We start from the raw sequence: 12837 nt of genomic DNA on the forward strand, positions 1-12837 counted from the left end.
TGTGCTAGAACACTATCTTAAGGCAACCATCAACCAAAGTTTGCATTTGTACAGTCAATAGTCTACAGATACAATCTAGTTCAACAGATACATCTATTCGACATCAAACAATTATATGTTAAAGGACTTCGAACCGCAGAGAAGAATTTGGAAAACCAGAAATTATTAGGGTTAGGGAGAGATGTGGGTAAAAAATAGGAATAGATTGGTGTGGGGAGGCACAGGGAGAGTTAACTATGTCCTAATCACAGTGCAGGAAATAGGTTGGATAGGATGCAAGTAGAGAGAGAGAGAAAAAGAAGAAAGGGAAAGGGGAATGAAAAGAGACCAGAAAAAAAAATAGAAATGTAAAAATTAATGTTATTTTAGAGATTAAAAGACCATCTATTTATAGAGGAATATGAATATGTTGAGAGAAAGGGAGGGACATAGAGGAGATGTGAAAAACTTTAAAAAAATGCTTAAAATATTATATGGGTATAAAGAGGTAGTACTGCTATTAATGAATTTAAGTCTCAGAGGTTTTGAATTGAGTAATAAGTTTGTGGATTAAGTGTGTACACAATTGGGGGTAGGGTCTACTGGTTAACTACGGGTTTATCTGAGGATGTGCAGGACAAGAGTTAAGTCACATAAAGAAGAACAAAGAGGAAAAGATGGAAAGGATAGGAAAGTGAGAAGAAAAGATCAGAAGTTCAGTAGAGCTAGACAAAAAACAAAAAGATAATTAAGAATGAAAGAAAAAGAGAAAGAAGACAAGAAAAGAAAGCAAAACACACATTCACGTATTCCTAAAATAAAAATTATAAGAGGAGAAAAGAAAAAAAAAAGTTAATGGAAAACAATTATTTTTTCAGAAGAAGCAAAAATTAAAGATTAATAAAAGTTTTAGAAAAGCAAAAAAAAATTTTTTATATATATAAGGTAACAAAAAACGAAAAAAAAAAAAACAAAAAAAAAAAAAGAAAAAAAGAAAAGAAGAAGAAGAAGAAAAAAAAAGGTCTTTGATTTTTTTTGGGGGGGGGGGGGAGGGGTGGGAAGAGTCCTGTATCTCCCTTTTGTCTGTAACCAGAGTGTGGTTGGAGTCTCTGGTCAGCTTGAGGTCCTGTGGCTTGATTGGTTTCTTAAGTCAGTTTGTTGGAACAGGCAGAAAAATGCTCTGCTTTACCCAAGATTTTGAGATTCCCCCTCCCAGGTTAGTTTACTGGGAGGGTGATCTGCTTTGAGAATCACAAAAGAGGGGGATGCAGTGATGAGGCTAGGTTCTGGGTAGAGTTGAGGCCTTTCAACAAACAGTAGCTTTTCCCTGGGGCTATTTTGTGAAAAAAAACTCACAGCACCCAGCCTGGAGCCATTCTCAGGGTTTCTGTTATTCAATTGATTATGGTGGCTGCTAGAGGGAGGGGCAGCCTCTGGCTCTGGTTACCCGGTGAGGAGAGCCACTCCAATGGCTGGCGCCTGAGCTGGGTGACTTTTCCCTGGATGGAACTGAGTCTGTGAGGTCACTTCGCCGTTAAGTTCTTGTGACCTGCTAAATGACTCGTTTTATTCCAAGGCCTGAGCTGGAGCTAGCCGCTCCTCTGAGCTTTGTCGGTATCCAAGATGGAGATCACCGGTGCTGGGTGGGGGGAGGGGTGGCCTTCCCTCCTCTGCTCCCTGAGAAGGAGTGAGGAAGTCGGGGTTCTACTCACGCCAAGTCTTGGATCCCGGGTCGTCTCTGGTCTGCAAAGTGCAGGATGAAGTTGTCCGCTCCTTGTTGGTTCTTGCTGGTGTTGAGTAGAATCCGCTCGCCCGCTGCGTCTGGCTCCTTCGTCCAGGACTCTCTGTGTGAGCGCTCAGGTATGGCCGCGGCTGCGGTCGCCGCTGCGACCCTGCCGCCGCAGCAGCAGCTGCTGGCAGACGCTCAGATGTGTCTGCTTGGCTTCCCCTCTCTTGACTAACTCTGTCCTGTGATGGCACACTTGGTGTGATTCTCTGGCTTGGGACTGTTCACTGGAACTCTGAAACTGTTTTCTATGCAAGAGCTTGTTCAGATTCCAGCTTCTCCTCCGCCATCTTCCCGGAACTCCTACTCTGATTTGCATTTCTTTTATGGCCAGAGATATTGAGCACTTCTTAATGTGTTTATTGGCCATTCTTATTTCCTCTGCAGAGAAATCTCTTTTTATGTCTTTAGCCTACTTATTAAAGGGGTGGTTGTTTCTTTGAGGATTTGTTTGGGGGGGGACTTAGTTAGGTGGTTCTAAGTATATTTTAGATATGAGGCCCTTGTCTGAACAGATGCTAGAGGGAATGTGGTCAAAAGGGAACACTATTACACTGTTGATGAGAGTGTAAACTTGTTCAGTCATCCTGGAAAGCCATGTGGAGGTTCCTCAAAAGACTAAACAAAGAGCTCCCCTATGACCCAGAAATCCCACTTCTGGGCATTTTCCCAAATGACCACAAATAAGGCCATACTAAAGCTACCAGCAAAACTAAGTTTATTGCAACATTATTTATCATAGTTAAGATATCTCCCCATTCTTAAGCAACTGGGAAGACTTGGAAAAAAATCATATTAAGTGAAGTGAGCCAGACCCAAAGAAACATAGGCTTCATGTTTTCCCTCATTTATAATAATTAGTAGAGGGGCTGGGAAGGTGGCTCAGTGGTAGAGCGCTTGCCTTGCATGCATGAGGCCCTTGGTTCTATTCCTCAGCACCACATAAGCAAAAAGAAAAAGAGCCAGAAGTGGAGCTGTGGCTAAAGTGGTAGAGCACTAGCCTTGAGCTGAAGAGCTGAGGGATAGCACCCAGGCCCAGAGTTCAGGCCCCACGACCAGACCCCCCCAAAAATAATAATAATTAGTCAAATAATTAGTCTAGAATTGTCCTAGCAGATGAGCAGAATAGCTCAATAGCTATGTACATATGAACATATAAAAGATGATGTTAAGCGAAATGAACTCCAAGACATGGAAACAAGAGGTTCTTCTTTGTTGTTGTTTTTATGTACTGTATGATTTCTTTTTTTCTTTTGTGTTATTTTTTTCTTTTCTATGGTTCATCACCTGTTGTCACTGTATTTGATTTTTGTACTCTGGGTATTGTACATATGTTTATCTGAATTAGAAAGGGAAAGGAACAACAAAATAGTGAGACAAAGGACAAAGGTTGAACCAATACAACAGCGATACTCACAACACAATATATTGGAAATGAACTTTATAACTTGAGAGGGGTGGAGGCAGGGAGAAAAATGAGGAAGGGGGTAATAAGTTCGACAAGAAATGTATTCACACTACCTTCTGTATGTAACTGTAACCCTTCTGTATATTTCCTTGAGAATAAAATTAAATTTAAAAAAAGAAAATATATCACATTTTTCTGTCATCAGAATAATATGCTTTGTAAGCATTAACAGACTTGTAAGACTGAGCTTAGAAGTCATTATTATGCTAATTGGACTAAAGAAATACTTGAGACAGCAGTAATTGTATATAGCCAAATTAGATTACTGTGTTATTTCACTAACTGGTTTCTCTGCTTCTGGTACTGTCCTGGGAAAGTATTGCTGTTAAGAAACAATCTTTCCTAAAACAGAGTCACCTCAAGTAACTGAGAAAGCTATCACATGGCTTGACGAAGCTTGCCTTGATCTACTGCCTGAACTCATCTGTTATACTTCACATCTGTCCTCAGCATGGTCTCTGTGATCCAAGTCAACTAATTTAATTCTGTTCCTTATGAACACCACACATTTTCTGACATCAAGAGTATTGCACTTTCTTTTCTTTCTTCTTGAAACACAACTTTTGTGTTTCTTTGCATCTTAGCCTCTAATACTGATTACTTGAAATATATTCTACTCTTTGTAGGGAAAGACTGTCTCTTTTTCTGTAATACAGACTGCTTTTTCTCAGTTACTGTTTTTGTGTCAGCCATGTTTACACCTATGCTTCTACAGAGTATTCATGCCATTCTAAGAAAGTATGCTATTACATTTGAAAAATCTGCCTGTATATTGTCTGACTCTATCACTATGCAGTATATTCCATGAAAGCAGAGCCTTTGTCTAATGTGTTTGACAATACAACTCTAGTGTGTTACACACAGCCATGTAATCATAAGTATTATATTAAATATATATGTGAATGTACGGGTGCAAAGCTAAGGATTGTCATAAGTCAGATTAATTTCAGAATGAAGAAGCTGAAACAATTATATGTGACTAAATGCATTGAGAAATGGCAACATGATACCAACCCATAAGTAGAAATTGCTTTGAATTAATAGCTGGCTATAAGCCAAGTAAAAGAAAAGTGAATAATATCAATAAGAAAAATATATGGACATCATTAAGTTTAACCTTCCAAAAAAATCAGGATTGTTTACACTAAATGTAGAAAAAAAAACTAAAATGAATCCTCTGTTGTAATAGATTAAATATTTAACAAGTTTCTACTACTTACTTAGAGCTATTTTAATGGATAGAGATTAGCAAGAAAGCCTTCTTACTTATGTTTCCATAATCTCTTTGCTGAACTACTGAGAAGAATATGTATGCCAATGAATATCAGGCATATATATATATATATATATATATATATAATTTACTCATGTCATTATGGGTTTAATTTTACAAGATTTTCCAAGGATATTTCCAAATACTTGGAATGAGTTCTAATTGCTCTCATTTTTTTTTTTTTTTTTGGTGGGAGGGTCCGGTCGTGGGGCCTGAACTCTGGGCCTGGGCGCTGTCCCTCAGCTCTTCAGCTCAAGGCTAGCACTCTACCACTTGAGCCACAGCACCACTTCTGGTTTTTTTCTTTTTGCCGATGTGGTGCTGAGGAGTCGAACCCAGGGCCTCATGCATGCTAGGCAAGCACTCTACCACTGAGCCACCTTCCCAGCCCCTTGCTCTCAATTTTTTACCAATATTTTTATTGGTCCATATTTAATTTCACAGACACTAGTGGAGGTGAAATGTTATCTCAATGTTTTTCATGTTTTATTTCTTTAATTACTACTGAATTGATTGTTTTTCATACATTAATCATCTTTCACTTACCTTTTCCCCTAAGGTATGTACATTTGTACATTCACAATTTGTACAATTACAATTCTTTAATGTTACTTATTTTTTAAAAAATTGTGAGTTGGCATAATTACTTTATATTCATGAGTCCTAGTTTTTTAATTTCCCCATAGTTTGTGGGGGTTTTTGTTGTGTTTTAGATTTTGTTGTTGTTGTTGGTGGTGGTGGTAGTAGTAGTAGTGGTGGTTGGATTCTGTTGTTACTGTGTAGCTCAAGCCGACTGAGAACTCTCGATAGGTTTGCCTCGGTTCCTTTCGTGCTGGGATTACAATTAAGCACACTCATGTATAGATTTTTGTTTGTATTGCTTTATTTACAAATTTATTGTTGGGAATCAAATGCTGAGCCTTATGCATGCTCGGTAAATTCCCTAACACTCCTAGCTTAAATTTGACTTTTCAATTTTGCCAGTATAGTTTCAGATTTGATGTTTAGGGCTCTGATTCATCTTTTAATCAGTTGAGAGTACGAACTGACTGAGATAGGAATAGAGATTTGGATAAAAATACTTAAATGTACTTATTTCAGCAGATTTGACTCTCCTTTCCTGGCCAATGACTTGGCAGTTTGGTTTCCTGCAAAGAAATGCTTGATTTTGTGTGTGAGTGCATATGTATTCCTTAACTTTGATTGCCATCTAATTGGAACTACTAATTTAAGGAGACTGTACAAATGAACCAGAACATTTTCTCAACTTATGATCCATATTTGCATTCATTTTAGGAGAGATCAGAGTAGCCTTTGTCTTATATAACAACTTGGGTCCTTATTTGTCCACGGAGAATGCCAGTATGAAGTTGGGAATGGAAGCTATGTCCACGAATCATTCTGTCATCGTCAATTCCCCTGTTATTACAGCAGCAATAAACAAAGAGTTCAGTAATAAAGTTTATTTGGCTGATCCTGTGGTGTTTACAGTTAAACATATCAAGGTAAGAAAATAGCATGTAAGTTTAATTGCCCACATTATCCATATTCATTTTAACATGAGTATTACATGTATAAACTTTCTTTTGTGCTGACATAGAGAAAGTCATTATCTATAAACTGTAGTGTGATTTTCTTATATATAAGTAGATTTGAGTTATTTTGTGTGAAAAGCAGATAAGAAGTAGATATCTGTATGAGAATATGAAGTTAGCTTTCTGTAAACAGTTACATTGTATGATACGCATTACCTATTGTAATACTGGATACCTTACATATATACAATGCACCTTACTATTTTTAAAAATAGCTGCAACTGATAGCTCATTCCTGTAATCCCAACTACTAAGGAGGTAGAGATTCTGAGGGCAAAGATTGAAACAAGCCTAGGCACCATAGTCTTTGAGCCTCTTTTATTTACTTAACCAGAAATAAGCTGGAAGTGGCGGAGTGGCGTAAGGGATATGTGCAGTACTTCCCTTGAGTAAAATCCAAGGGAGAGTTTAAGCCCAGTACTGGCAAAGGAGTTAGCAATATATTCACTAGAACTTGAGGCAGGTTCATATATTACAAGACATCATGTCTGCTTGAAGTGATGTTTTTGCATATATACAAAGATTATTAAGTGAATTAAAGACCACTTTTTCAAATGTTGTTTTTTTTTCTAACAACTAATTTAGCTGATGTGATTCTGAAATTCTCCTTCAGTATTAACAATTGTATAACCCAGTAAAGTCACTTCTAAACAGATAGAACAAAGCATAGATTCAATTTTGCATAGAATTTATGAGGTCTCCTTAATACGAAAAGATTCATAGATACCTCCACAAGAATTGGAACAGTTAGAGGTTGGATTATGTGTAAAAAATGCTTTCCTAAATTACCTGATCATAAAATAGTTATTGCCTTTATTGATTTTTTTTATCACTGTAGCAGTCAGAAGAAAATTTCAACCCTAACTGTTCATTTTGGAGCTATTCCAAGCGCACAATGACAGGTTACTGGTCAACACAAGGCTGTCGGCTCCTGACAACAAATAAGACGCATACTACATGCTCCTGCAATCACCTAACCAATTTTGCAGTACTCATGGCACATGTGGAAGTCAAGGTAAGATATGTGTTATGTAATAAAAACACATTACCTTGTAACTAAGTCTCTAATGGTAGATAGTCCGTTCTAACTCTATAAGACAGTCTCACCTCAATATTTTTCCACTTTCATACTAATTCTACCCAGAGACACTGCAGCATTCTAAGCTCTATCCCACTGGATGATTCAAAGAACGGCTTCTTTCTGTTCCTATTGTGAATATAGTTCATAAGGCTGAAGTTTGCTTCCATTTCTTCTAGCCTCTCTGATTTCATTATACATTGGTACCAGATTATAAACTCACGAATTGTGTCGAAAAGACTCCAGGTCCAAAAACCTATTGGGTTAGGCTAAGAAGCTGAGATCGACTAAAGCAAACGTGAAAGATCAGAGTGTATGGTTAGATGCTGTCAAACTGACTCTTGGAAAGACAATAATAAATACAATGTAAAGAGTATGGTAAAGTAGAGGGCTTAGCAAACTAACACAGTAGAAATAGCACTTCCAACTGAAGAACATTATTCTAAGGAAAAATTCAGATGATGAAAAGTTTCTACAGTTAGATTCACTTTTTTCTGGTATGATGGGCTTTTATATTAAGGGCAGTAGAAAGATGGAGACTGTAGGTTTGCAATGGAAAAAAAAAAGATTGACAGGGTTCTCAGATACTAAGCGACGTGAGAGACCTGTGAAACGTAGAGATGTAGGGTATTCCTGGTCTAGAAGCCCTAGGCAGGCAAGTCTGAGAGACTTCTGAATTTTTTTTCTACGCAAGATACTTCAAGAACAACCAAGAGGGACTGGGAAGGTGGCTCAGTGGTAGAGTGCTTACCTTGCATGCCTGAGTCCCTGGGTTTGATTCCTTATCACCGCATAAGGAGAAAAAGCCAAAGTGTCACTGTGGCTCCAGTGGTAGAGGGTTAACCTTGAGCTGAAGAGCTGAGGGACAGCGCCCAGGCCAGGAGTTCAGGCCCCATGACCAACAAAAAAACAAAAATCAACCAACCAACCAACAAACAAAAAGAATAACCAAGAATGTTAATACCATGCAATAATAGGTCAGGAACCAGAGCTATCTGGGGTCCACATGTTGAGTCAAACTGATAATTATAGTTGGAGGAAAGCTAAATTTCAGAAATTATGTGACAAAAAGTAGGCTATTGTCTAAGTTTTCAAACAATGTATCTCTAAAAAACATTCTAAAGGGTCAAGAATAAAATAAAATGAAACTTAAAACCTTAAACTTTAGCTTCATCTTAAACATTTTTTATAAATTAAGTATAATTTATTTTAAAATCATTAGTCCCATACAATTTATACAAGATTATTTGTCTTCATAAATATTTATTTCAGGGTAAAATTCTCTTAACATCAACATTTTTATAGTATGTTTCATTAGAATACCTCTGCCATCATCATTTGATGTACTTTGTGTGTTAGAAAGAAAATGAACACTAGTGTGGCTTTGTCACTTATCAGACTTTATCCCTAAGTGAACTTTTCCATTATATCTTAATATTTTGCTGTTTAACTTTAATAATTGGTAAGTGATAGGTTAAAGGCAATTGCCTTTTTAGGTTGAACAAAATATGAAATCACATGTATTTGCAACTGTACTGTTCAGTTCAGCATATCCTTGTTAGTATGTAACATTCATAGTTTTTCTTAGATGAGACAGAAACAAATATTACAATTAGATGGTGAATGACTGAAGTTAATGGTATAATGTGGGAAACCTTATGCATGAAGTCAAGACAGTTTCTTAGGTTAAAGGTAATACTTTATAAGATGGTGATGCTTTATAAGGTTAATGGTGAAGGAATTTTCCCAAGGAAGCTGTGTAGGACATTTCAGTTCTTTACAGTATGAATAAATACATGAAGATGTTCTGTATTATAGTATAGAGAGCATGGTATAGAGTTTAGAAAAACTTCACTGACCATACAAGTCTTGTTAGTAATGAGAAATGAGGTAAAGAATTTAGTATGGCTATGCCCATGAAAGGCTTCATACAGAAATTCAGCTGAGCTTTAAGATCTACAAGCTCAGGAAGGAGTCAGAATGGATGACCACATATCATGTCTTTCATATGTCTAAATAATTAAAATTAATAAAGCTGTAAAAATGAATTATAAACTGATGTAAGAAAATAAGACTTTATAATGACTAATAGGATGTAGGAGTTGAGTTTAGAATTTTAGAATCCACAGAGTTTAGCACTTGATCCTTGCAGTGTAGGTGACCCTACCCATAACTGCTAGTCAACGGTTTATAGTATCCCACAAAGAACTGGTCCTTTCTATTCTGATTGAAAAAGTTGAACTTTGCTTAGATTTCATCTAGCCATCTTGATTTTATCATACATTGGTAAATGTCAGACTATAAACTGGTGAGCAGGGTAAGATAAGCCCCCAGGCTCTGGTAAAGGCTTTCTTTCCAGGGTCTCAGAGCATACTTATGGTATGACTCTACACTTACTATATTTATGATATTGGTTTATTTTGCATTGTACACAGAAAATTCCTACTTCTATTTGGTCAATAGCTGTGGAAACTGTTAGGCTACTTGTATTTCCACAGGGGAAATCTGAAGTCTGCAGTTAGTATGAAGATGGTTTATAGTTAATATGATATAAGTATCTGAAAGGATTATTATTACTTTGTTCACAGAGTTTGATAAATGAGTTAGCAATAGGGAATTATATACTTAGGAATTCTCATCTTCCTGATGTCAGTAAAAACAAAAAGTACTAACATTCTACAAATTTTACACAAGGAAAATTTATCAAAGCTTTATCTACCTTATGAAACAAATGATTTCATTCAAAGTTTTCTTTTTTTTGAAATTTACAAAGAGATGGTACAAATTACTTGGACAGCACCCAGGTAACATCATAAAAGTTGAAGTAACTTTGCTGTGTCAGCACAGTTCAAATCGTGATATTTGGAAGACTACAAACCTTATTTTGACAAAGCATCACAAAGTGATCTATATTAGAAAGAATGGCTTCATTGATAAATGATAGATTTAAATCTGGAATCTGTTAGGCTTTAGGATCCTACATTTCAGCTAGCCTAGGGAATAAACACAGAAAAATTGATAAAAATTTGAGACAACACAATATCATATTTGCTTTGCTCAATTCATTTCCTAACAACCTTTCTCTAATCCATTATATAAGAATCAGGACTGTGACCAGTATTGTGTGTGAACAAGAGATGAAATAAATGGAAATCAATATAGTCTTTTAGCCATCAGTCACACACCATGTGTGTCTTGGGTTTCTTGTATAACAATCTCTTGTGATTACATGTGTCAGTCTCATTTTGATTCCACAACAGGAATTTGGCATTTCAGTAATAAAAGAATAGAATTAAGGAACTCAATCAACACCAGAAATATAAAAAGAAATACATTAACAAAACGTACATGAGATTACTGTCTAAAATAGAACACTAATTTATTCATACACAATGAGAAATATAGCAACCAGTTGGAACAAATATATTTATATCTGCTAGTTGTTACTTTCTAACTTTACAGAAAAATCGGTAGAAGAAACAAAATTACATTGGAGAATTTTACTTGACAAGTTAGTAGAGTGAGTTTGAAGAGTTAGAATAATCTTGATAGTTATTGACATGGTACACAGTTGCAACTATCTTTATTCCAAGACCTTTCCTACACTGAATTGCATCTATCTATCTATCTATGTATCTGTCTGTCTGTCTGTCTGTCTGTCATCTACTTATTATTACCATCTATCCATATATCAGCTATATATTTATCAATATTTATTTATCATCTCTCAATCAGTTATCATCTCTCTGGCTATCATCCATTTTATTATCTCTATTCTTCAGACAACATTCTTTTAATTCTTTTATCTACATCTCTTGAGTACCTAACTTAAGATAATCATCATAAATACATGACAATACATAGGAGATTTCTACAAATGTAACTTTCTTTTTTCCATTTGTCACTTATAATATTAGATTTCAGTGCCTCTGGTAGAAACTACTGCCTATAAAGCCTTATTTTTTTTTTTGAGAAATGATAATGGAAAAGTTGAATTAAAATTCAAAGACTCCTTATTTAGTTTAAAAAAAAAATCAAACTCTGGCTCACTTTAACAGCTTTTACATTCTTCTCCTACCAATTATTCCATTTTCTTCCATTGCTTCAGCCTAACTTTATTAGTTAGACCTAAACAGCAAACTTTTTTCCCTTGCCTGTCAGGCAGCCACATAGCAAACTTCCTCATTTACTTCAAGTCTTTGTACATTGTTATTGTTTTCATTCTATTTTAAATTTCAGACAACTCTTTTTTGCACAAAATACAGTGAAGGACAAGGCAATTTAGGCCATCCACCACAAGCTCTTGATAGCATTTCAAGGAAGAGGTGTGTTAAGAGTGGTTGTTGAATGGGAGCTTGCAAGAGCTAGTAGTGAGATCAGCAGACAAGAAAAAAGAAAAAAAAACAGCTCAACTTTCATTAAGTGTGAATTAGAACTCAATATCTTGCATTTGTAAGGCTTGCTTTCTACTCTTTGAATCACGGTCCATGTACATTTTGCTTTTGTTTTAAAATAGGGACTCATTCTTTTGCCCAGACTAGCCTGGGCTCCATCCTCTTAATTATTTTTCCTGCAATGCTTCTTATTAGTTGAAGTAGGACAGTGTTGAGAATTCTGTCCAAACTGATTTCAAACTACAATCCACCAAATTTTTGCTTTATAATTAGCTAGGATTATGAGGATAAGACATTGCTTCCAACTAGAAATAAGATTATTGTAAAAAAAAGAAAAAAAGAAAAAGATATTGCTGTCAATATAACAGAATGTAATCAAACCTTCATTTTGATAGTGAAATACTGAAATCTATAAAGAATATGAATAAATGGTAATTTTGAAAAATGTTGAAGCTTTTAGCACAAAGTCAGACAAAAAACTATCTTATAGCCTCCTTTAATCATTTTTTCTTTCATTTGTGTATGTCACAGATTAACAATACTCCCTGTTTTTTAGTTCTTATAATGGAAATTATTGGTTTTATGTTTTCACAAGTGTTGCTGTTTTCTAGTCTACTTTCAGAAATACCTGCAACTGTTCAGATGTAAAGATTTGGACTTACTCAAACTAAACTGCATGTGTCTATGGGATTATCACAATGAAGCATTTTTGCATTATTATGTAGGCCGATAAAAAAACTGGTTAAAGAAAGAAAAGGAAGAATGGAAGGAAAAATAGAAATAAAAAGTTCTTAGAGACTGTGTTGGAACATACAGCTCAGTAAAATGTACTGTTCTTTTCATGAGTTTTCAAAACATTTTGTTTTTGCTCTCATCACTTAGAAGCTTATTTCTTGAATGTGTTTATCCTCTCTAGAATGGAGTTAGACTTCTACTATAGATTGTCTTTTGTTCTTGTTTGCAAGAAGACAGGAGTCTTGATGGAGTAGACAGAATCCATTAAGATGAAAATCATAGTGGATGATATATGATATTTGTAAATATCTAATAGTTGTCTTGGTTTTGTGTCCTGTGTCTGTTCTTGTTTCAAATGGTTAAAACAGATAATACTGATGTTGTAAGGCTTTTTGTTGTTGTGATTTGATTAGAAACCACAAATGCAACTGCTGTGAATGGTTGTGTCTAAATACTCCATTATGCTCACATACAGAGTCTGTCTTATGTACTTGTAACTTTCCAGAATTGCAACCATAAAGCCCAAGGT

At 35.6% G+C, this 12837-nt stretch overlaps 1 protein-coding gene across 1 annotated transcript in view; it reads left to right on the forward strand.

Moving 5' to 3' along the window:
• The window catches only part of Adgrl3 (adhesion G protein-coupled receptor L3), a 703150-nt gene that overhangs the window by 599782 nt on the left and 90531 nt on the right, over positions 1-12837 (forward strand). The window contains exons 16-17 of the mRNA XM_042678231.1: positions 5803-6011; positions 6940-7116. Coding sequence (XP_042534165.1) covers positions 5803-6011; positions 6940-7116 — 386 coding nt within the window. The remainder of the gene's footprint in view (positions 1-5802; positions 6012-6939; positions 7117-12837) is intronic.

Source organism: Dipodomys spectabilis, unplaced genomic scaffold (assembly GCF_019054845.1).
Source record: "Dipodomys spectabilis isolate Male_0828 unplaced genomic scaffold, ASM1905484v1 ptg000043l, whole genome shotgun sequence".
Taxonomy (NCBI): Eukaryota; Metazoa; Chordata; class Mammalia; order Rodentia; family Heteromyidae; genus Dipodomys; species Dipodomys spectabilis.